Source organism: Falco rusticolus, chromosome 13, assembly GCF_015220075.1.
Source record: "Falco rusticolus isolate bFalRus1 chromosome 13, bFalRus1.pri, whole genome shotgun sequence".
NCBI lineage: Eukaryota > Metazoa > Chordata > Aves > Falconiformes > Falconidae > Falco > Falco rusticolus.
In genome coordinates, this window is record NC_051199.1 from 28510686 (window position 1) to 28535100 (window position 24415).

Genomic DNA, 24415 nt, shown 5'->3' on the forward strand with positions numbered 1-24415 from the left:
ATTTTCTGAGGTGAAAAACCAAACAAACGAAGAGCTATTTAACATTCCCTGATTCAAACCTTAAGGAAAATAAATTTATATCAATACCTTGGCAACAAGTTTCTCCGAGTGGACAGCTCAGCCCACAGGGACCTCCGGCCAAGCCAAAGCCAAGGGAGATGAGCCGTGAGCAGCGCGGGATGCAGACTGACACCGTCCCCAGTGCCACCTGCAGCAGTATCAGCTGAAGAGGGACAGGACATTTGCCATGTTCATCTGATTCCTCTAACTGGTGGAAGGAGCGTGACCAGTTTGCTCAGTGTGTGAAATTTATATTTTTTATTTTCTGCTTCTGTTTAGCCATCTACTTGAAAAATATGAAATTTTCTCTTCTCTGGTTTAGGAGTCAGGTCCAGATAGATTTCAGATGCTTCCCCTAGAAAGGGAACAGCTCTACATAAAATGAAACAAAGTTGTTTATTAAATTCTTTTGTAAGGTGCACTTAATTTTAAAATATGCCAAAAAAAGATTTGTAACATCCCGACTAAAAATCCTTTCCCAACACACCTTCTTGGTCTGTAGTCCTCAGCTGCCATAACAGTACAATCTTTAATTGTACACAGTATTTTTATTATAGGATAAAGCATCTTTACTTAAACTGTCAAAATACAGTGCGTTAAAAGGATCACAAAAGATTCATGACTTCTAACTAGCAAAAACTGCTTTTTGTTGGTCAAAAATGAGATACAAATTTATAAACTACGTGTCAATGAAAACAGGTCGTCATATTTTCTCCCAACACAGAAAAAACCCAAAATTTTACCTAGATCACATTTGCTGTGAATTCCACATGGCGTAACCCTATCCACCAGTGCCCCAGTGGTGGGTAGTCCACAGAGAAATAGCACAACATCAATACCGGGTAATAAATTCAAGTTACACTAGAAAAGATGCCTGTTTTAGACAAAGAAAAGTCCAGAGGAATGGGAAGCACTGGCCAAAGCTGCTCATCGTTCAAAGCATGCTGAAGGTCCCCACCAGCAGTACTGTAACAAAGCCTCACGGAACACAAGCTGATGTTCCAAAGCAAATCCTGGGACAGCAGAAAGGACCTCCTGTTGTCAGGGAGGAGGACATTCGGTACAAGGAGAGACTTTATAGAGCAAGGTTGGTGATGGCGTCCACCCAGAACCCCAAATTCAACACAAAAGTGTTTATGCTGAAATTTGGTAGTTCCATAAATGTATGTTTAAAGTTCTCACTGTGAACAGTTTTTGTAACTAACATGACATCTATACTTGGGTGGGTCCCATTGTACTGCTATATTACATCAATGAGAAAGATACTCGTCAGGAGTTACAATTTTGACTATCACCAGAATTTCCAGTGCAACCAATCCAAAAGTTCAAAGGTAGATTAACACTGTCATTCTGTCCTAAAATATATTTCCTAGTAATAGCTTTGATAATCTACAGAGCAGCATTTCCATTACCACCTATTTGATGGGACTTTCATAAAATAAAATTCCTAATGACTATCAATAAGAGAGGCTATTCGTATTTTACACAGCTTTTCTGTCTTGCATATTTGTTTACAAACGTGATCTCTTCTCAAAGACTACAATTACAAAAGTGTCAAAATTAAAACAATTCAAAAAAATTGAAGGAGTTCTGCAGCTTACCTTATGGATTAGTTTATATTTTACTTTACGCTACCACACTTCACTTGCTTTAGCCCCTTATCTGTTACTTGAACTAGTATTTCATGAATAAATGATATTTTTTGCTTTTTAAAAATTAGGAACTATTTTCAATCTTACACTTTAATCATAATTTGAACAATGTTTTTAACTTACGTTTTAATATTAAATTACTAGAACCACATTTTTTGTAGTAAAAATGGCAAAGCTGACCTTTATTTTATTAGCCTACAATTTGCTCACCAGTGTTTTCTTAAGCTATATGAATGGCTTATGTATGCTGACAACATCCCACAGATGGTTATGATTATGTTCAACAGGACAACGCACCCACTTGAAAACTTCCACAGACGCTTACCTAATGGGATGTCACATTAAATCTGACATAGTAAGATAAAATAAGTACATACTAATTATATCATCTCAAAAAGGTCATTTTCAAATGATAAGTCGCAACATTTCTAATGTAATTATTGAGAGAACCGCTGCACTAACGTTCATCTAAGAATAAGTTTCTAAGCAAGTGTGATTATTGGACAGCTTTCTTCTGCCAGAAGATGTCCTTGAATATACATAGCTGTCAACATCTTGGAAATAGATGCCCCTAACTACAAAACTCTGGTAAACGTCAGGATTCGATTTGACTACTACTTGCTTCCTCTCTTAATGCTTAATGACTAATCCCTCAGAGATACCCTTAAAAGCCCTAAAATGTTGTCCTTGGGTAGAAACTTTCACTCAGCAATCAATCGGGAGCAAATTAGATGATTGTGTTGAAATGTACTGCACTGTTTAAGCTAACAAATGAATGAAGAAAGGTAGTATATCGGAACATATGCCACTACACTGAAGTTGCTAAAAGGGTCTGTTGGAAGAATATTTGGTTTCCAGTGAAGCTAATATGCTATAAGAAGGGACAGTGATGAAAGAATACCAAGTCATATGGAAATCCAAATATAGTGACAGACACAATTATTTTACTAATTGCTAATGAATACAGTCAAGTGGCTTCAAAAAGCAAAACTTTGCTTGGACTACTTCAGGTTTTGACCTCTGCATGAGCAAATGCATTTCAAACTGAAGCCCACCAAAATTGATTAACGGCGCCAGCCAAGGCCAGCATGTAGTTGAAGCTTTTTTCCATCTATCACATGGCCCCAAGGATAGTTAAATGAACCTTAAAATGGCTACAAACAGCTCAATGACTACACAGACTACTGCCAATTAGAAATAATTAGGCAGTCATTTTGGTGGTAAGTCTTTTTAAGTGCATACATAATGATGCAATGATGCTTATTAGCGATCTCATATGAGCTATGCTCAAACAGCCTGGAATAATTATGCAACTATCACAAAGCCTTGCACATCTCTGTACTTCACCTTAATGCATTTAAAAATCCACTTCATTACCTCCAGTAATTAATCCTCCATTAATTGCAGGAAAAGCCCAGTTTACCGTGCTTCGTTTCTAATTATCTTATAAATAGTTATGGTTCTAATTAATGTGTTCATTAAGCTGAATATCTTTCTCAAAGCCACGCTCAGAGCAAAGGTTCTGCTTTTGAGAAAAAAAGCCTAACTAGCCATAAGGTGAGGCCATTTTGGTTGTATTTGCTTTTATTTTAGTATATTCAACCTCCTAATTGGCATTTAAAATCTAATTTGGAAGAACTTCAAGAAGACTATATAGTAGAAAAATAGCGAGAGGATTTTTTTTTTTTTTTTTTTACTCATTCTCCAATCAAGAAGCTTAGAGCTTTAACAGGAAAACTTTTAGCATATCTTTTTGATATAGACTGGTAACAGATTTTCAGTGCTATGCCACAGATTAATTTAAATTCTATTACAATTTAGCTTACCCCTGCACGTTTCCATATAAGAGAAGCAAAAACTATAGAAGAAAGCTAGATATCTAACAATACACGCATAATTTAAACAAAACATACTGCTGCCCTTGCCTTTATTTCTAGGATATAAATCAGGGTTACAGAATTAAAAAAAACAACAACCGTTATTCAAGCTGAGCATAACATAACTCTTTAAAGTCAATGACAGTTTTTCAGTTTGCCTTACTAGGAGTTGATATGATCCTACAAGAACTGCAACTGAAGAATATCTTAAAATAATATTTACGGATAAGGAAACTCCATATTGAAAGCATATGTTTCACAGTATTTTGGAGGTATACATATAAGGATTGGCAGAAAATGTAACGATTTAAAATTAAAAAAAATCTACAAAAGTATAATCACAATATTTAGGTTACAGTTAGTATTAAGGTATAAATATTAACCTATCTTTTCCTAGATTTTAACTTTTTAAATATGCATTATATTGAAATACATCTCTCCCCAGCTATACTATGCAAAAACAAATAGAAATTCTCACATTTTTTCCTTATGTGATCACATATTTAACAGAAAGGATTGTGCTCAGATAGTTACTTAAACACTATTTTAACAGTAAAAGGACAAAGGCTTTACATATGCCTGAAATAAATTTTTTTGGCAATCTTTTCCTCCTGTAACATCACACCTCAGTAAAATCTGGAATCACTGAAGTCAAGTGCAGGTTTGCCATTGTCTCCGATAGGGCCAAAGCTTTATACCAATAAACCTATATTAGGCCCAGATGAAACATTATCATCTGTACATACTCTTGCATTTCTGGGAGACCCAGTGTCTTGCCTTGGAAACTGGCAACATTCCCCGTTTGCAGTGCCTTATTCTAGCTTTCAAATCGCCTCCCACCTGATCTCAACTTGAATGACCCATGCTCGACCCTTTTTTCCCCAGGCCACAGCCTCCATACGTGGGCACCTCACCCTCTTCTCTTGCGCCTTGCTAGAAGAGAGCACGAGTGAGCTTTCAGACGGAGCAGCACACCGAACCATCCCAAAGCAGAGATGTGGGAGAAGAACAGGCACTAAAGGACGAAAGGACAGTCAGGAAAGCGTCACAGTACCCCAGCTTTAATCAGCTTAATCTGGACTCACCCCCAAAGCACACTCTGGTCATAGTATCAACAAAAACTGGCAGCTGCCCATCTGGATCTTGAAACACAATTGATTTATATGGGCTCAAATGTGTTTGTACAACGGTACCGAAACTGCTGCCCGCAGCCGCTACTGTTCTACTCACAAAGACAGCAACGCCCTGCCATGGAGCAGTGACTTCAGCTGAACTCTGGGACAAAAACAGTGAACAAAGAATTCCAGGGCTTGTATGCCAATTTATACAGAAGAACGATCATCTCTAAAAAACAAGACAACAAAAATCCTCTAAACCACAAGTCAGCAACTACAGCCTTTGCCACAAAGATGGATTCTGCAGCACAGCTAGGAGCAGAGAGCCATCATACCTTGAGAAAAATAGTAAGAAAGGCAGTGGTCCCCAGGTCCTGGCTCCCACAAAGTTCCAGACCAGCTTTCAGCAACAGAGACAAGATATTACCGATGAATGTCTTATTACTTATAAATAGTATTAATTTCTCCTGATCTATTTCTAGCAACATATTTAACCTCTAGTTTGCAAAAAGCATAGCATCAGGCACAGCAGACTCCATATGTTGCTGACCCCTGATCCAAGGTGCCTGGTTAAAAGAACAGCCTTGTTACAACTGCCCCTCACGTAACTGGAATAAAATAACGTAAGACTAATATACAAAGACAACTGAGGAGGACTATGGTAACCAATCTATAAATACGTAAAGTAAACACGGCAAGGACTCTGTGGAAGAAACAGTACTCCATCATTACAACTATTACGAAGAGGGAAGCCAAATTAGTGTTGTACATGTACTTTTAACACTGGTACACACAACTCCAGCAAAGTTGGTTTAGGTACATTCAACAAAACTCAAATTTTTGAAATACATGGGATATTTCGCTTGTATTCCACAGAGCAACTGTCACTCTTGCTAGGGCTCTTTACATTCTGATGAGTCTCATGGAAAACAGTAGTAAAACACTTTTTTCAGCACAAATACATGGTTTTTTCCTGCATCTTTTTAAACTAGATTCTGTTACTGTTATACATTACTAGAACCAGAAAGAATGAAAGATGGGAATAAACAACAGCAAAATGTTTCTACCAAATTTACAACTTCGCGTTTCACTTTTTGATAATCACATTCTAGAAATTAACGCTAGAAAAAGTAGCAATTTACATATCAAACAATGAAGGTCTTATATTACCAATGCATCTTTAAGACAGCTGCTGTATGTTGGTTTGCATAGCTGCCTCTACAAACATGAGCTCTGCAGCAAAAAATAACAGATTTTATTTCATGGCCAGAGCTTTGGTAACAGAGAAAAAGAGCATGTAAAAAAAAAAAAAAAACAAAAACAAAATACATAGTAGTTTAGAATGTAGACACATCAAAATCAAAAAGCCAATTCTCCACTAAGGGGAAATCATATTCTTCTTCTTGTCTTCTTGAGTATCTTTTCCCAAACAGAAAACTGAATCATTAAAAAAAACCACCACACCCCCAAAAAAACACCAACCTGCAAATATACCCTTTCCTAAAGGGAGAAATAAAAGTTTTTAGAAAAATAAGAAGCTGTACTTAAAATACATTGTGTCCATAACACCGGGACTGCCTTAGAAAAAGAAAAGTTTACATGTAATTAGACTCGATACTTAGCTCTAAATGAACAACACTTATGCATTTTTGTCTTTAAGGCTTTTTTTTTTCCCCCCCTCTTTTACCAATGAAAGGCATCAAAGCAACTGTCACTAGCAGCTATCTGGCCTTATTGATAACTTAAGGGCCCTTGGCGTTGCCTTATGAAGTTTAATTTCCCAAAGTGGTCAATTAGATCTCAGTACTGTGCTCGTTGGTGGGTTATTGCTCTAGGACATCTTCAGTGCTACTGTTTCACCTCTGTATTTTTTCCAGTATAGTCATGTAGACAAACTGTTAAGTTCATTTCCAAAAAAGTCAGTTACTTTAGCTCAAAAATGTTTTTAGGAACTATTGGTGGTATAACCTGTAATGCAGCAAAATCCTAGATAAAAACCTGCAGGTTTTGATTTACTGGGGGGGGGGGGGGGCGGGGAAGAATATGATCCGACATTACCATCCACAGAACAACTCAAGATCACATAAGCAAACTCAGCAATCTGAATTTCAACCAGTTCTTCCCTGCCCCAAGCGTTTATTTCAAATTTAAGGAAGGAAATACAATATCTTAATTAAACATACATTCTAATGGATCATGGACTCCAAACTTCCCCCTCCCCACCAGTAGGAAGAGAGACAAACATGGAATATTTACATTGATTCCCTACATAATTATGTGGGTCTGTACAGCTAGTTGCATGTAAGTGCATTAATTTGTGCAGCAAGGACAGAAGAAAAAATATCCTAGGCAGCAGATCAAAACTTTAAAAGAATAATAATTCCAGTAGCTATTACCAGGCAAAAAAAAACAACAAACCAAAAACAAGAACAACCAGAAGTAATGAAACATTTCAAAATAAATATTCTGATTAAATAGCATTGCTTGATTCCTTATAGAACTTTCAACTGCTTCTCTTTGGAAAATTCTTGGATCCATTTCCATAGGAGGTATTTCCAAAGCATTTTTATAGATTAAGACACCTTTTCAATACTGTCTGAAAATATGTGTCCAACCTTGTTCTTCACAATTATCCTGTCATTTCTTGGGTTTTTTACAGCAGATACACAGAACGAGCCATGTTTGTACCCTCTCCCCCAGATTGCTCCAAGCCAGTACTGCTATTGTTACTCAGACGACACTTCCTAATTCCTTCCATCTCCTTCCCATCAGACCATAATACTCACATTGCCTGATGTCTGCAGGACGGTCAATTCAGAAAACCTCCACTTTCTTCCCCAAGCCCTTCCTTTCCCCCAGAACAGCTAACATCACCTATGTTAATGCTTACTCCTGTATGCAAGACCTCTACTCTTCAACTGAAACCAACTTCAACTTCAATCCATACATCTGCATCACATTTCAATTTAGTCTTTCTTCACAACATTCTTAGAAAAAAAAAAAAAATCAGTCTTCCAAGTCCATACAACTGTAATTCATCTTATTTGTGTGATGATCTTTGCTCATTACTTGAGCCATTCCATTCTCCTTTTCCCCTTTTTTTTTTTTTTAAATTAATCTCTCCTCTACCTCCTCTTGTTCCCCCATAAACTCTCAGTCTAATTTGCAAGGCCACTCACAAGAGTTTTTTTTGTTCTTTGTTTTTCTGCCATTAACTCTTCTACTAGATATTGCTGCTAACAAAACGTGCATCCCTTTTATCTTCCTCTCTCCTAAGAGCCTTTATTTTCTTTTCAGGCCAATGCTGTTCAAAAAAATTCTTCCTGAAATTCTTTATAATTAAAACTCTACATTGTAATCTATTAGAAGCAATCCATTAGTGTGGGCTAATCAGAATGGCCAGATACAGCCTGTAACTAAAAGCAAGTTTTGAACACAAGTTAGTACAGATTGTGTCTCGATCCAACACTTGCTATCGGCTGTAAGATCTGACAGGCCAGGGTGTTTATTTGGAAAGACTCTAACACATTAATACTACCACAGTAAAATAATATGATGCATGAAAAAAAGAGACTAACTGCAGATCAAACCATTCCTATTCAGCATTTCAAGTAATGCAAATACAAAAGCATTCAGTGATAAGACTTTTCAAAGATATAGACAGTATTACAAACAACATTTGACTGTGCAATATCAACTCTTCACCAAAATATTTCCTAGCAATGGTTGTATTGTTAAGAAGATACTAAAAAAGAAAATTCTCAAAGACCAAAAAAAACCAACCCTCGGGCAAAAGATGATTGACCCTTGCCAGTACTAAAAACTGAAACCCACAAAAACCTTAAGATCTTCCCTATACAGTTGCATGCTATAAAGAACACAGGTAAACAACTGATACATAGCAAGGATTTACAGCTTTCCCCAACCATGAATAAATGTCTGAATGAAGCTATGACCTTTTTTGAGAACAGATCAAACCCAATGGCAAGAATCTCCAACTTCAGGGTAAGCGTTGCCTAGTGTTGTATTTGTGTTTGAAGCAGCAGCGTTGAAAATTCATCTAGAAAGGGGTGGTGGGGAATTCTTTTCTTGTAATTCCATCATCACTCTATCATGAACCAGGTAATGCAAATTACACTGCCTTTAGAGATCACTAAATCTGTGAACCTGCCTATTCAGTATGTATACCAACACAGTCCTATTTTAAAGAAATTAGTGGGGGTTTACTATTATTTATTTCACGACCCCTTTCACATTGCACTTCTCTGCATGACTACAGGACTCTATTTTTAAATATTACAAACTGTAAGTGCTAAAGACAAAGAATTCTGGCAAGCTATGAGGGTTGAATGTAAGCTAATTCTCGTTTACAGTGCTAGGATAATGGCAACTTCAGTCAACAAGCTGCTTTTTCATACCAAAAAACAAGTCTATTCCAAAGGCACCCATAAGAAGTAGGTCATGCTGCCACTGGACTGCAATAATATTGCATTTCAATATTAAATCAATTAGACTGGAAGAATGATAAAGAAATATCATTGTATCCATGTACCCCCCCCACACACACAAACTGGGGTAAAAAAACCACACTGATCAAATGCTTCCTTCACTGACAAGTCCAAAGGCATCAATTCCACAAACAGGATCACTTTACACACAATATTTTCTCTCCTTTGATATGTATAGATAGATGTACTAGCTGTTATTGTGTCAGTCTAAGTTGAACTGTCTTAAAGATATTTCAAGGCAGCAGTTTTCAGTTTAACAAAGAAAAAGCCAAAAAACACTTGGCAGACAATAAAAACAAACTTGCATATTTAAAGGCAATTATAGTTAAACACTCTATAATCACAGAATTGTATGAAATCAAGGAATAAAGGTTAACATATTTTGGTTACTTCTATTTAAAGCTACATGAATTAAAAGATTTGTGTTACATGTTCTGATGCAGAGGAAGTATTTCCATATACAATTAACTTGCAGAACAATTGAAGCGAAAACTCTAAAAATATTAACAAGACTCTATCCACATAGAAATTATATGAAATCCGAGTTTCTCCATTCCAGAGAAGCATAATATTCTAATAAGAACTATCCTAATCTTCACCCAGCAATAATTTCAAGATTATATTATTATTCTCATTTCCTTGAATAATATCCATACTCCAGGGCCATTTTCCTTCTCATATTCAATATCATGCATGCTTGTATCAAGATTCCTTTCTTCATATCCTGTCACAGTATCAATCACTGCCTCCTGTCCACTCAATCCACTTTTGATTTATCAGCCGCCGTCTTTCTGGACTCCATAACTCGACCCAAACCATTTTAGCAAGACATTGACAAATAGCACCCAGTATCACATCAACCTGTTCCACTTAGTAAACTAAGAAACAGTAACTGTGACATCTCTGCATAAGTATTCCATTCTATTCCCCAGACTGATGTATATTAATGAGATGGTATTTGAAATGCTTCTTCCACATCAGCATCTAATATGATCAAATTAGGAAATGGGATGATTTATTAAATTTCGTAGAGCTGAAATATTTCTTTATATCACTATATGTGTGGTTTCAGAAAGTGAGCTGTTGCTTTCAATTTTTCTACTGAGGATGTGCCTGCATTTCACAGACGAATTATTGTCTTTAAAAAGATTGCAAGAAGGCAAAATGTTATTAAGCAAATGCTCAGTAAAACAAACTAAATCGGTTTTAAAATTCCTAATTTAATGTAAATCTTGGTTGTTTTGCTGAAATTCAGTTTGTGATCTTATTAAGTCTTATTTGCATTGTACTATCTTGCTGTAGGACAGCTTTAAATTTATAGTATTACTAGGAAGCCCCACTTTTTTGACTCTAAAAAAATGCATCTAAAATAAAATAGTTATAATATGCACAAGTTTTCTTATCTTCCAAAATAAAGGTTTTTTAAAAAAGAATTGCTTTAGCTTACAAACAATACCTACTCAAAGTATTTTTAGAACATGTCATTATGAAAATCTAACTTTTCAAATTAAAACTTGTATTTCAGTATTTTACATAGTGTGAGATCTGCAAATCATTCATCGAAATAAAACACCTATGTTAAAGAAGTATTAAAAAAAATTACACTGCAGTCACATATACTTTTACCAACATTTTCACCACCTTGAAAAACAACGTATCTTAATCTGATGGGGGACTGTGGGGAGAAAAGACACTATATAAAAATACAGAATTCGTGCCATCTGCATGACTTACACCAAAAACAAATCCAGTGATTTAAAGATACCAGATGTTAACTTTCAATATCAAACTAGTTTTCCTCATGCCAGTCCCATTCCCTTGGGGCAGAGGGGCAAGAAATCACAGTTGCTCAAGTCCTAAAGGTGGTACTGGGAAGGTACAACTGTAATGGTCCACATACGAGTAGTGCAGAGATTATCATCACTTTACTGCTGTATCTCATATTGCTGCTTTTCAGGTGGGTCAGTAAATTTTACTCCCTGCCACTGGCAATTCAGAAGTTGGAGATTAACAAGAATACTTCAGTGGGTAACAACACACTCTTTACTACACTAATACAAGGTGGCTGTCCAATTACTTCTGATCATTTTATTAGCTAGTTTACATATGTGTTTTCTTCAGCACTTACCTTTAGAAGTCATATGAAAATAAGCTGCCGCACCCCAAGCAAAAAAATTAATGAATTACAGATGCCAAATTCTTATGAAAATTCCCCTTCAGTGCTACAAATACATACGTTTCCTAAGACAAATATTGTCTCTTTACATTTAACAGTGCTGAACGGATTTTTCTTGTCCGACTGCTTTTTTAATTAATTTCAACTTCTGTTACCCACAACCTCCAACAGCAAGGGCTTCCACAGCTTAATTATGTGATACGCAAGAACCACCTCCTTTTGTTAGGCCAGGATCTGCCACCAGCTGACTTCACTTCATGCCTGCTGCCCAGGTCTTACACTGGAGGAGACAGGAAACACTCATTCCTTAAATCATCTTCTCACACTATTCATTTTTATTTTCTTTTTATACCTCTCCATCATATTCCCTCTTCTCCCACAATCTCTTTCCCAGCCTGAAGAAGCATAACATATTCAGTCCTCTTAGGAAAGCTGCTCATACCTTCGATCGAGTGCACGAGAGATTTTGAGATAGCAAAGAAAGGAGCTATGTGGCATTGCTGCAACCACCTCCAAGTTAACAGGGAAAACACAGGCCTCCAGAAGCAGCTTTCAGCAACCTGTTTAACTCTTCTCCAGAAATATGACTAATCGATGGCTTCGCCATGTAACATTACAGCAGAGAGCAGACTTAGAAAAAATTACAGTAAACGATTCAGTCCATCCTGTTGGTTTTAGGTTTATGCTTTTAACATGCTAAAAACCTATTCTGTTACATTTTAGGATGTTATTTCTAAATATTTTCCCTGAAGAACCATGCCTGTGAATAGTAACATAATTTAAAGCGACATGCAGCTATACCTTCATAGCTATAGTGCTGAAAAGCTAGTATCTTTTATACATTAAAATATTTTAGACACAGCATTTTGCAGCACAAATTGAAACAAACATTGGTCATGTTTCTGAAGTTTTTAGGTGCATAATTTCCATATATTGTAATGACAATTAACATCAGTAAACCCCTTGGTAAAAATGACAATTAGACTATGTCTAATGAGATCTGCAATTTATACTTGTTACAATAAAAACAGATCTTTAACAAGTTACATATTTCCTAATGCTGAGTAACTGACACACTGAAAAACACCTTCATTTTCACCTTATTCTTTTGATATTCTATTGTTTTTAAACTGATTTTGCTAGCAAAACAGTAGGTATTTACAGGAGTATTTCTACACACAGCGCAGCAGCTTATCAGGAGTCTACAGCTCAGATGGCAAGTATACTCACGGAGAGATCAGACAGTTTAAATAACCAAATTGCTACTACAAAGACACTATAGCAATAAGTGTCCAGGCAACTATTATAATGAACAGCTGTGAATAAGTCATGAGACAATACAAATAAGAGAAACTGAAACATTCACATCTTTCAACAACAATTTTTCAACATTGAGAGGCAACAGCTCTACTGATTTGGTCTACAAAAATAACATGTTTTACTAAATTCTTAGTGCAGGTACACAAAATTATCTGGCTGAAGATCTGTAAACACATACCATACAAGCTTTGATCTGCCTGATGTACTCAATAATTAATTTAAATTCAACAGAAAATGCTAACAGTAATTCCGATACCCAGGGATACACTTTATTTAAACTTTTCAATTGAAAAATACACACACACCAGAACTGAGCTTCTTTTAATTACAAAAGCATGAAGCAGGTTTTATAATACAATTTGCAACATCTGATTAAGATTTAAATTATGTTTATTATTGAAAATATTAATCTGTCACAATCTAAAGTTTATGAAAACTTTCAGCACCATAGATATCTTTAAATATAAGAAAAATTTGCATAACTAAATACTCATCTCTTTCCGAGGGAAATACAGATGAGATAAGAAAATAACAGTTTAGTCTGATCTTCAGGGAGCCAATGTTGTGCATGGGAGTTATGGAAATCAGTAATCAAAAAAACTTCACAAGTTTTCAGACAATTACAGTTAAACCAAGGTGACTTTAATAACGTTTTTTGCACTTGGTCAAACGCAAAATATCTAACTTATCTTCAAACCCAACTGCTCCACCAGTGTAATTTAAACATTCAGTACATCAAAAGCACTGCACTGAGATTTCAAATTAGGAAGAGTTTCAAATGGCATTGTTTAGACAATCACTTGCAACCATTATTTCTAGTATATTACAAATTCAGTAACTACATGGAGATTTTAAAGTAATGGTTTTTATGTTAGAAATAATAATTATTTTTCCTAGAAAATAGTCTTACCTTCTTGTCCTACTTTTTGATCTCGATCTTTGAGACTTGTAGGATTTGCCTCTGCCCCTTGATCGGCTACGACTGCGTTTTCTTCTGGAACCATACGAAGAACTACTGCTCGATCTGTGTCTGCGTCTAAAACAAAACCATACTATTAATACACTACTGCTCCTAAAAAAAACAAAAACAAACAAAGAAAACCAGGAACAAAACCCCTAACACTTTACTCTAAAGGGGACATACAAACCTGTCTTTATTTTTATTATGCTGTAGAAGCTTCAAATACCACTATTACACTGTAATAAATAATTCACATACATGTGGGCAATGTCCATCTTAAACAGCTTATATTCCAAAATATAAATCCCAGGACAGAAAAAGGGTAGACAGAGAAACAGAAGTTAACCAATTTGCCTAGCATCATGCAACACTTCAAGGGCAAAGCCAGGAACACAGCCCAGTTCTCAATGGTGTTTAGTCCCATGACCTGCTCGTTGGAACTCTCTGCCTCTTAGCCAAATCTAAGGTTGAAGAAACATTTAAAACCTACATTCTCAGCAGGATTTACACCATATGGGATAGAGGACTACAACTCCAGCACTAAAAAATGAAATTCATAACATGCTAACTTCTGCATTGCTACTCTATACAATTATTTCTAGTCATACTATGTACCCACATAAAATGTAGATATTAAAATGTAGACATTAAAATGTATTTAAAGTACACAGACCTAAAAATATTTCAGGTGTGTATATATAACCTTACAGATTTCTTATCTCAGTGTTTGTAACACACAATCTTTGTTCTGCTCCAATGCTGACAGATCTTTGCCCCCCCCCCCCCTTTTCTTTTTTAGTACTATTAGTAATCCAATAATCAGTGTTAATTTATTCCATTTGAGCTTGGAAGTTTCCTCCCGAGTTCAGTCAGGAGCCAGAAAGGTATCTTCCTCTTCCTCTCCCACCCAACCTTCCCGTTTCATTTAGTCAAAGAATAGATTTTTATGCACAAAGGAGAAAGGTGAATGAATAGACACTAAATACATAAATTATACCAACTAATCCCAAAACTGGGGGGAGGGATACCTTCCCTCCTTAAGTCTTAATCTTAAGATTTCCTCTCTATCTCCATCTGCCTAACAGCTAACTAAATATCAATTCAAAACCTTACGAGAAGCTCCATATTTTTGGCCTTTATTATGTTTGATTCATATTAAAATGTAACACCACACAGAAACACTTCTGTAATTCAGGGATGCAGCCAACGTGATACGTGCTTACCCAGCATAAGGGAAAGGTGCTGCACTACGTACAAGTAGCACTGCAGTAGTCCAAACTGGAAAAAGATATATATAGGTTAACTACTAAAGAACAGGTCTTCATCTGAAAAAGGAATGCAATGTTCCTGCTAAACAAAGATGAAGAACAGTAATCTCAGAGGCTGCTGCTTTTGATTCTTAAGGGTCAGGGATAAATCCAGCAGGACCCCAGCATGTAACAGTGACTTAACTGCCAGGAGCAAATGCCCTAAACTAAGGGCAAAGCAAAGGTGCCAGCCAGATCCTAAAAGCAGACACTTTCGTCTTTTCTGGATTCAATATAAGTCAACTGGGCTTCGTCCAGACTCTAATCTCCCTTCAAGCTCTGTTTTTATCTGTGAGATAGCCATGCCTGCACTGGACTAAAGAGATTCATAAAGCTGCATGTCATCAGCATATTGTTGGCATCGAAGCCCATGTTATCTTGTTGTGTCCCCTAAGGGCTGTATGTAGATGCTAAGAAGGAACAGAAGAAAGGGGGGATGGAAGTAAACAAATAAGAAACCCCCCACAACCAGCCAACTTGCCCCTTGTTGACACACTCTTCTGCCAACTAAAGAAAGGGTTGTCAGGAGCAGTTTCTAATATATTTACAAGGCAGCTACACATGAGTATTTTCCAGCTCCGCTTACTAATAAACAAACCACCACCTGTTCAGCCTGACTCCAGGATCACTGCAAGTCAGGCAGAGACAACCAAGATAGCGTACCTGATCTAAAACGGTCAGGTACCGAAAGAGGCCTCTGGTGAAGGAGTGTTAGGTCAAGGGAAAAAAAAAAAAAAAAAATTACCCTAAGCCTTTCAATTGAGAAAGTCAATCTTGTGTTCTGGAAAGACCCACTTGGTTTATTACAACAGAAAAAAAGTAACGAAGAATAGTCTATAACTAGTGGAATGAAACTACTTCACAAACAGGTAACAACGTATGAACTATTATATTTCCAAAAACAACAAATCTGGAATATTTTTAGGAGGAGGAGCAAGAAAAAGTTAGCTTAATTGGATGGGTTTTGTCTGTTTTAATAAGGAAGTTACCTTTGGATCTGCACATACACTGGTTTTGTATTCACGGAGGAGGAAAAGCGGTTTGGGTTTTTTGGTGGTGGTGTAGTTTTGGGTTTTTTCCTTTAAATGTAAGTGAAAATATTGCCACATCTTCCAAAATTCAGAGCAAACTTTGCTATAAAATTCCAACCTAGAATTGACTACCCACTGGATTCAAACACTTATAGCTTTCTACCATAATATGGAAGAGCTCTATCTGCAAACAACTGCAACAAACAGTAAATTACTACAAATGCACCTTTTCTCATAAGAATGTGAACGAGACTGGAGATCTCGAGACCGTGACCTTGACCTTGATTTCCTTCCAGACTTTTTACGGCTGTATGTTCTGCTGTCTGAGGAGCTACTTGAAGATGAACGCCTGCGGTGTTTCTTTTTCCTTCTGCTTCTGTTTTCTTCTTCTGTGTCCGAGGAACGACGTCCCATTTTTAAACTATGTAAAAACAAAAATTCTAAACTGTAAGGAAGTCCCAGATCTACATTATGCTGTTATATATATATACACATAATAAAATACATAGTGTCTGCTCGTATATAAACAAATATATCTATACCATTTGGAAAGTCATCAGGTGGACAGAAAATTTTGTTTTCATGCAAAAATAAAAATCAAGATTTTAACACAAGACATCAGCAAATTCACGTTACCAAGTACCTTGACATTTACACTGTCAGGAAAGTTGAAATAATTTATTATGGTATCAACTATTTGTTGCAAATTTTCACAACCATTTAAATAGATAAATGCACTGATGAAGTAATTTCTACATCAGAACACATTTTTATTTTTGCCTTAGATGTTAATTTTTTCAGAAATGTGGGAAGTAACATATAAGATACTTCTAACATCTGGTATTTCACTTTAAAGATGCTATGCAATTACTAGTACAGCATCTTTAACATGTCAAATTTACAATTATAAATTAAGATCCATAATACTTACACAATCAATAGAATGCAGACTATCAGCTACTGATGTGACTCACTTTGCACATTTTTAGGTTGTGCAATTAAAATAATGTACATCTTTGTCCTATTTGTCATAATTAAAATTGTCAAGAAAATTCAAGGAAATTATTTTTATATTAATTTAAGCTAGAGTTTGGTTCTCAGTTTAGACCTTTATTATAAAATCAGACCTATAAATACTAAATTCCAGAAATGTTTCTCGATTGCCACTGTGCTTACTTGGACAAAGTTTACAGACTTTGATAACAGATTTGAGAAAAAAAAAGAAAAACACCAAATATGGGTGTGGGGAACCCCACCATTTATTAATTGTTGCAAAGAATATCATCTTCATTTGCAACTCCCAAGAGATCAGTTTCCTTGCTTCACGATTAAAGAACTGCTATATTTCTTGACTATCCAGGCTGTAAGAAGTGCATAAAGTTTTAAAACTATTTTTATGTCCCAGCAGTAACAGCCCCATCCACCCAAGACTTCAACACCTCTCTTCTCACACTCTTCAGCTAACGGTTAGTAACAACCCCTCTTCCCAGCAACAAAGTTGCTCCCTACCTACTTCTGCACTGGGAAAACAAGAAGTCGTAATCCTTTAACATTCCTATCAACAATTAGATCACAGATATATTTTATATCACGGATAGGTTTTCCCACAATATCACCTGTCTTTAACCCACACTGAAATATTCCAGGTCCTTGTGTTTCTAGCATAAACAGGTTGAACTTGGTTCATTTTCTGCATACAAACTTTTGCCCTTCCTCACACCTTTTATCACCTAGGCAGCTGATCCTAATGTCCAGGGTAGAGACTGAAAACAGGAGAGAAATTCACCATTAAGTATGTTTATGCTTAAATTCACAAAATGTTTACACGCAAATACAAGTCTTGATTACGCAAGGCCTTTCAGTCAAAATACACTATTGAGAGTAAAAAAACAACAACACGCATTTAGTTCCATAGAAAAAGTATCTTAAAACTTACTTTTTCATCCTCAAGTTCCCAAGGCAGCTCAAACTGTTTTGCATGCAATCATACTGGCTACAGCCCTGTATCTAAGCTCCCAGGCAGGTGTGGGACTTGCAAAGTCCATGCGCCATGACCAACTTCCCCAAGGGAGCCTTTCAGGTAGCTACATTCAAAGTACAATAAATATACAGACAATGCTGTGTTTGACACAATTTGAAGACTATGTCAGAGAGGTAGGTTTGCTTGTCAAACTGAGACGTGTTCCTTCCACGCTGCTGAAGCTCGTCCCAAGGACTGCCAGAGACCTGGAGCACAGGCAAGGACGCTGCAGCAAGCGCCAGCCAAGAGCCAAAGGGCCATCTTCCTGGAACGTGCCAAGTTCTTGGACCTAGCATCTACTTCAAGGAGAGTTTCCATATTTTACCCAACAGTTGTTTAATGCAAAATACAAGACAGTCCCTTAAGTATCTGGATTTTCCTTGATGTTCACTAGAGTTCACTCACTGCCACAATCAAAACAGTAGCTACGTAAACTCATTCCTATGTAGCCAAATCTCTGTGGATTGCAGACAGCTCTTCGGCAGGCAACTCTGAGCAATCAGTTCCGCTCCTGCAGCCAGGAGTGCCTACAAATTAGCCATTACTAAGCTTTGCTGCAGTAAATCCCTCTATATATTTACTTCACTTCTCAGTAGTTCCCATTTTCAGCACTGTAGAACTGGTCCTTCAGCCTACAATCTAAACAAAGCATTTTTTAAATATTCAACCTAAAACAGCAAATCTCTATGCACCTAAACCAGCAAAATTTTAGGAGGATGAACTGCTATGCAAGAGATTATTTTTTTTAAAATGAAGTTATTTCTGCCATCTTATTAAAGTTATTCCAAAGAGATTTTGAAAGAGAGAGGCAGTACTTTACAGACTATTTTACCTGATTCAAGGAACTATGACTTTAATTTACAATTCTGCAGAGGAATGCCAATTTATATCAACACACCATCTTGTGCAGTCATTTTATTTTTTCCCCCCCTTTGTAATAAAAGATTTACAGAGCTCCAAGGTATAACAGTTATTGAACAGTAAAATAAGGGTCTTCAAATATATACTGATAGAACAATCTTCAAACGAACATGAACCTGAATCTCAAACTTAACATTAAGTAGAACTGCCCAGAAAGATGAAACTACAATGCACAGATTTTAAAGTTAAAAGCTGACAGACCACAGCTCATGACAGCAAGATTAACAAAAAAGACGAGAGAAAGAGCAGAAAAAACTTTTCTGCTGAGATACTTGCCACTTGATGTGGATATCATTACGAACCAGAACACTACACTTCAATGTATGTATCGCCTGTTGTTTAACTTCCTTTTTTTTTTTTTGCCATCAGCTTTCTTCTCCATTTGCACATTTAACTGGATCAAGCAGCACACAAAACTAGTGAAACATACTATGTAAATCACAATTTTGTGTCTTCAGGACCAAAGAAGAACTGCATGCCATGGCCCTTCTCTGTTACAGGACAAGCCCTACAGCATATGTGCACGTACTTGAGCCTCAGGAGCTCCAAGAGCACTGGGTTTACTGGACAAGAGCTACAGGACAAGGGCGCATGGGTGACTGATGCCCTGCCCGTTGCAGAGTTTCCACTGGAAAAGAGGTTGCCAGAAACAGACTGTTGATCCTGGAACAATTTTTGCAGCTGAGTCCTAGTAGCCCTCTCCTACGAGGATACCTTGGAAGTACACAGGCGACAGACAACTTTGACAGGCACTACCTTTCACTGGGGTCTTTAAGAACATCCCTTCAGTACATGACACACATTTTCCTGCAAGGACACCTCATATAAACACAGCACTTGAGAGCAGTCAACATCAAGACCTGTAACAGGTCAGTATTCTTCCTAACTACTGCCTACTCCCTCCATATCCCTGAAGAGACCTGGGAAAAGGGATTGCCAGCACTGATTGATCACACCAGCAGAAGCCTGATGGATGGAAGAGTTGTTCTGGTGAGTCAGCAGCAGTCCATACAAGATTTCCACACACAGGACTGTAAAATAGCACCTACAGATTGCAGAGGAAAACTAAGATCACTCAGGGAACCTTATTTAGCAAAACAACGAGGGAAGGAAGGAAAGACAAACAGAAAAAAAAATGAGAGCCATTCCACAGTATCATGTGCTGAATCTCATGGGGTTTTCCTACCTGTTTCCATACAAAGGCTACAGATCCACCACAAAGACTTGTGCCAGAGAGTTAACAGTGATGTAAGCACAGTTTGGCCTTATAGCTATGGGGTGTCCCATTTTCAGGGCTCTTTACCCTTACAGCTTAGGCAGAAGCATTAAGCCATAGGTACTGGCAATAGGAGACATGCTTCTACCAACCCCTCTTTATGTGCAGGCACTGTGGAAGATATAGCTTCCAATGCCTGGCAAGACTCAGGAGGCTTTTATCCTGACTATAGAGCAATACTAGGAGGAGGAGGAAGGAAAAGTGCCTTAACAAGCACCAGCAGCAAATTAACGATTTCAGATGAACCTAGAACCTGGCTTACATCTCAGCAGCTCATGGGAACACAGACTCCTGCCCATCGCATCAGTGAGGCTCATTCTCTTCCACCACCCAGCCCCAACCTTCCCCCACGTGATCCTCAACCACTCAGCATATTCCCTCACCCACTCTGAATTTAGATCAAACTATTCCGGTCAAACAGCAAAGAAACACTGAGAATTCAGAAGGTGCTGTCTCAAGATACAAAAATCCACAGTAGCTACATGAAAACTCATGCTGAAGCCTGAACTGGAACATATAATCATCAAATTAATTGGCTACTTAATTATTTTTGACGGTTCTAGTGAACGTCCATGAGCTTCAACATTCTGAACACTTGCAGTTTGTGTGAAATTGAGCAGCCTTTCAGTAGAATGACTAACAGCTGGGCCTGATAAATTTTAAGTCCTCATTCCAGAGCACAGGCATGCTGGAGGATCTAAAAGACAGGTCTGCAGGCCTTTGTTTTTTTAATAGGTAATTTTCATTTAAGTCTTTCTGAAAACCGATGCTGCAACACTGGCTGAAATGAAAACAAAGTACATACTTTCACACAGGTGTTTTTCCAAGACAAACCAACATCAAAAATTTCAAACCAACTATTTGTATTTGGCAAAATTATAAACAGTGCTATCAAGTTCACCTGTGAACAGCTAAGTAACCTCCCACCCTGCATTTAAAAATGTAAAGAAAACATAGATGGCATAGGAAACTGACAGACTTCCCTGGAAAATCTATTCCAAGAGAGTAAGGTATACTTTAAAATGTGGTAAGAAGCATACACTCAAGATTGAACAAGGTCAGATCAATATTTCAGGGATGTTGAGGAATTCTTTCCAGCATACAATACCTGATTTTTCAAACATGAGTTACAAACTATTACTGTATTTACTGTAGGTTGTAAGAAAATAACATCCTTTGGTTGGTTTTAATCAGAGGCTGTTATCCAGCAAACATTACTGCAGCAGACTACATCTTGAGCACAGCATCCAATTAAACAATACAATCTTCAGTTACCATAATCAGCCAGAAGTGATGACAACAAAATAACCTCCACATTTGTTAAATATCAAATCCAAATTATTTAGGTTTGTTAGTTACCAAGAGGCTTTGATTATAACTGGCTTGCAATAATCACTAACCACCTGCTCTGTTTATGTAGCATCTCTACAAACAAGATCCTTTAAAAAATTATAACCATTTAGAAGGGTGTTGATGGAAAATATACCGCAACCATCTCAGAATCCCCTTCTTTCCTGCTGAACTGTGCGAGTCCATCTACAGGAGAGAATCAACAAGTCAGGATGAGATGCTACTTGAGCTTCAGCCAGGAAATAAGGCTAATGGAAGTAAAATTTATACTAAGTCCTCAACAAACATGCTCACTAGTAAGAGTTGCAGTGTTACTAATGGCAGCCCTGCTCCCCAAAGAAGGGAAACCACAAACAGGCAGAGGGCAGAAGTCAGTCAATCTGGGTGCATACAGATCAACGAGTGCCTTTGTATCTACCTCAACCAAGCTTGTAGTTAAGTGGAAACTGCCCCTGCTCTCCAATTCAGAAAAACCGCTCTCAGTAGAGGAAGGGAAAACTGCCCCTGCTCTCCAATTCAGAAAAACCGCTCTCAGTAGAGGAAGGGATTTGTTTAGAAAGGACAATATGGTGGCCGTTCTTATAAGGGCACCAACCTGAATCATCACCCTTGATTCTTACATACTTACTCAATGGTGCCTCTTTCCCTTAGCCAAGTTTCCAGATCACTACAGGAAATCGCAGTGACCAAGCTACCATAACTGGTTACATCAGAAGAAAAGTCCACAGATCAAAGAATCACAGGAACTGTTACTTACTTACAATCTCTCCCCTAGACACCAGAATCCACACACACCAAACACAGCAGAACACTGTTTCCTGATCACATAACAGATGTCCCCTTTGATGATTACATTAACAGTATTTTTCAAAATCAGTAAAATTTAACTTGGAAGAAAGTCTGCCTGAACGCAAAACCATGAATGAACACTTTATTTATAATAACAACAGTCCTTAATTCAGCTTCAAATCTTTAGATTTCAAAGTGTGGGGAAAACTAGGCTCAAGGAGACAATGCACGTGCATCCAGGACACCAACAGCAGAGGATGGAATGCAGATCTCAAACTCTAGTATGATGCTCACCTAACTAAGAGACCGCCTCTACAAGCCACCTTTTGCTCAATAATTCTTAATTCTACAAACTGGCCTTCCACCACATAATTTTCTGAACCTGAATGCAGTGAGAACTAAAAAACATTCCTATTTTAGATCAACCCAAATTCACTAAGGGCATCAATTAATCAGCATTTCTTCTAAGTAACCAACTTTCAGAACACGCTTACAGATCAGCTACATTTATCTGAACTTTACAATGCAGCTTTTGGGTTTTGTTTGTTTGGTTTTTTTTAATCAAGTTCTAAATACCTTCCTCCCTCAGGGGGTACAGGATCATGCTCAACATGAAACAACATGTCTAGATTTTGTCCAAAATCATTAGAACACATAAACTGTTCAAAAAATGTTTCCTTCATTGCAGAGAGGGGAGCAGCACTAGCTACATTTGGCTGAAATATACAAGGAAAATGACTGCTGCTAGGAGCAGTGCATCAGGTGCAGAAAAACCCAATCACACACCTTCTTTACCCATGCTTTCACAGACAAGAGGTGGGAAAATAAGATTATACACAAATGATTCCCTCTTATCTTATGAATCAAAATATAAAGTGAATTCCAAGGGCTGATGCCAGGGACAGTAACATCCATCACAGATACTGTGTGCTCCCCACTCACGCCAGCTGGGCGCTGCTAGATGAAACAGAAACTGGAAAAGCCGGGGAAGAGAGCAGCTCCCAGGGCTCCTGCCCGTCTCCACCAGGAAACCCGAACGGAGTCTGGAGCCCCGGGCCCGGCTGGGCTCCCCGGCCGGCTACTGGCCGCCGAGCCTTGCCCGCAGCCCCCCACGGCACCGGGCAGCCGCGTCCCTCCCCGGCGCAGCCCCCGCGGCCGGGGGGGGCCCGCAGTCTGTGCAGGCCTGAGGCCGCAGGACCCGTCGGCCAAGCCCCGCAGCCCGCCGGGAGCCCGCCCTGGGTCTCCGCCGCAGCCCCGGGAGGCCAGGCCGCGGCTCGGCACGGCCACACCGGGCAGGCCCAGGCCGGCGCGGCCCCACGCCGCCGTTCCCACCCCCGACCCTGACGCCGGCCCCGGGCCACAACGGGGTCCCGTGCGGCCCTGGGCAGAGAGCAGCAGGCCGCAGGGCCCGCCCAGCCCCCGCGGCGATGGCCCGCGGCGCACTGCCGTACCCCTGCCGGGGGTGGGCTCGCCGCCCGGCCCCACCACGTTACCTGAGCGGCGGAGCAGTCAGGCTGGGCCGGGCCGCGGGAGCGCAGGCGGCGGCGGCGGGCCGCGGCTGCCGGTTTGAGCTCAGCGCCTTCCTGGGCGGCGGGCAGGCAGCAGCAAGCCAGCGCCGAGCTCATCCAGGCGGCCAGGCAGCGCCGCCGAGCGCCGAGGAATCGATGTAGCGCGCTCGCCGCCCCGGCGGGGCGAGCCCCCCACGCGTGATGGGCAGCGAGGGGCGCAGGGCCGGTCCTGGTCTGCCCGCGGGTGGCTGCAGCCGCCCACGTCGCGCTGCTCCACACCGGGGGCAGCGCGGTGACAAGCCACAACGACTTACCGGCACGTTGCCGTAGCACGCCGCCGTCCGCCTCCCCCGTGGGTGACGGGCTGCGCGGCGGGGCGAGGCGCGGGACGGCGGCGCGGGGGCTTCCTCGTTTCAGCACGAAGTGACTAACGAGGGTCGGTGCTTCCTGGCCCCGACGGCCGCCCCCGTGGCCGAAGGGGCCGTTCCCCCCGCGGCGTGGGCAGCGCGACGGGGCCGGACGAGCCCCCGGCGCGGGGTGAGCG

General features: G+C 39.1%; 1 protein-coding gene across 1 annotated transcript in view; it reads right to left on the reverse strand.

The window, feature by feature from the left end:
- RSRC1 (arginine and serine rich coiled-coil 1) overlaps positions 1 to 23984 on the reverse strand; it is a 168588-nt gene extending 144604 nt beyond the window's left edge. Inside the window, exons 1-3 of the mRNA XM_037406974.1 lie at positions 23857 to 23984; positions 16234 to 16428; positions 13619 to 13744 (exon numbers count right to left, since the gene is read on the reverse strand). Coding sequence (XP_037262871.1) covers positions 13619 to 13744; positions 16234 to 16421 — 314 coding nt within the window. The 5' untranslated portion in view covers positions 16422 to 16428; positions 23857 to 23984. The remainder of the gene's footprint in view (positions 1 to 13618; positions 13745 to 16233; positions 16429 to 23856) is intronic.
- Positions 23985 to 24415: the final 431 nt, after the last annotated feature.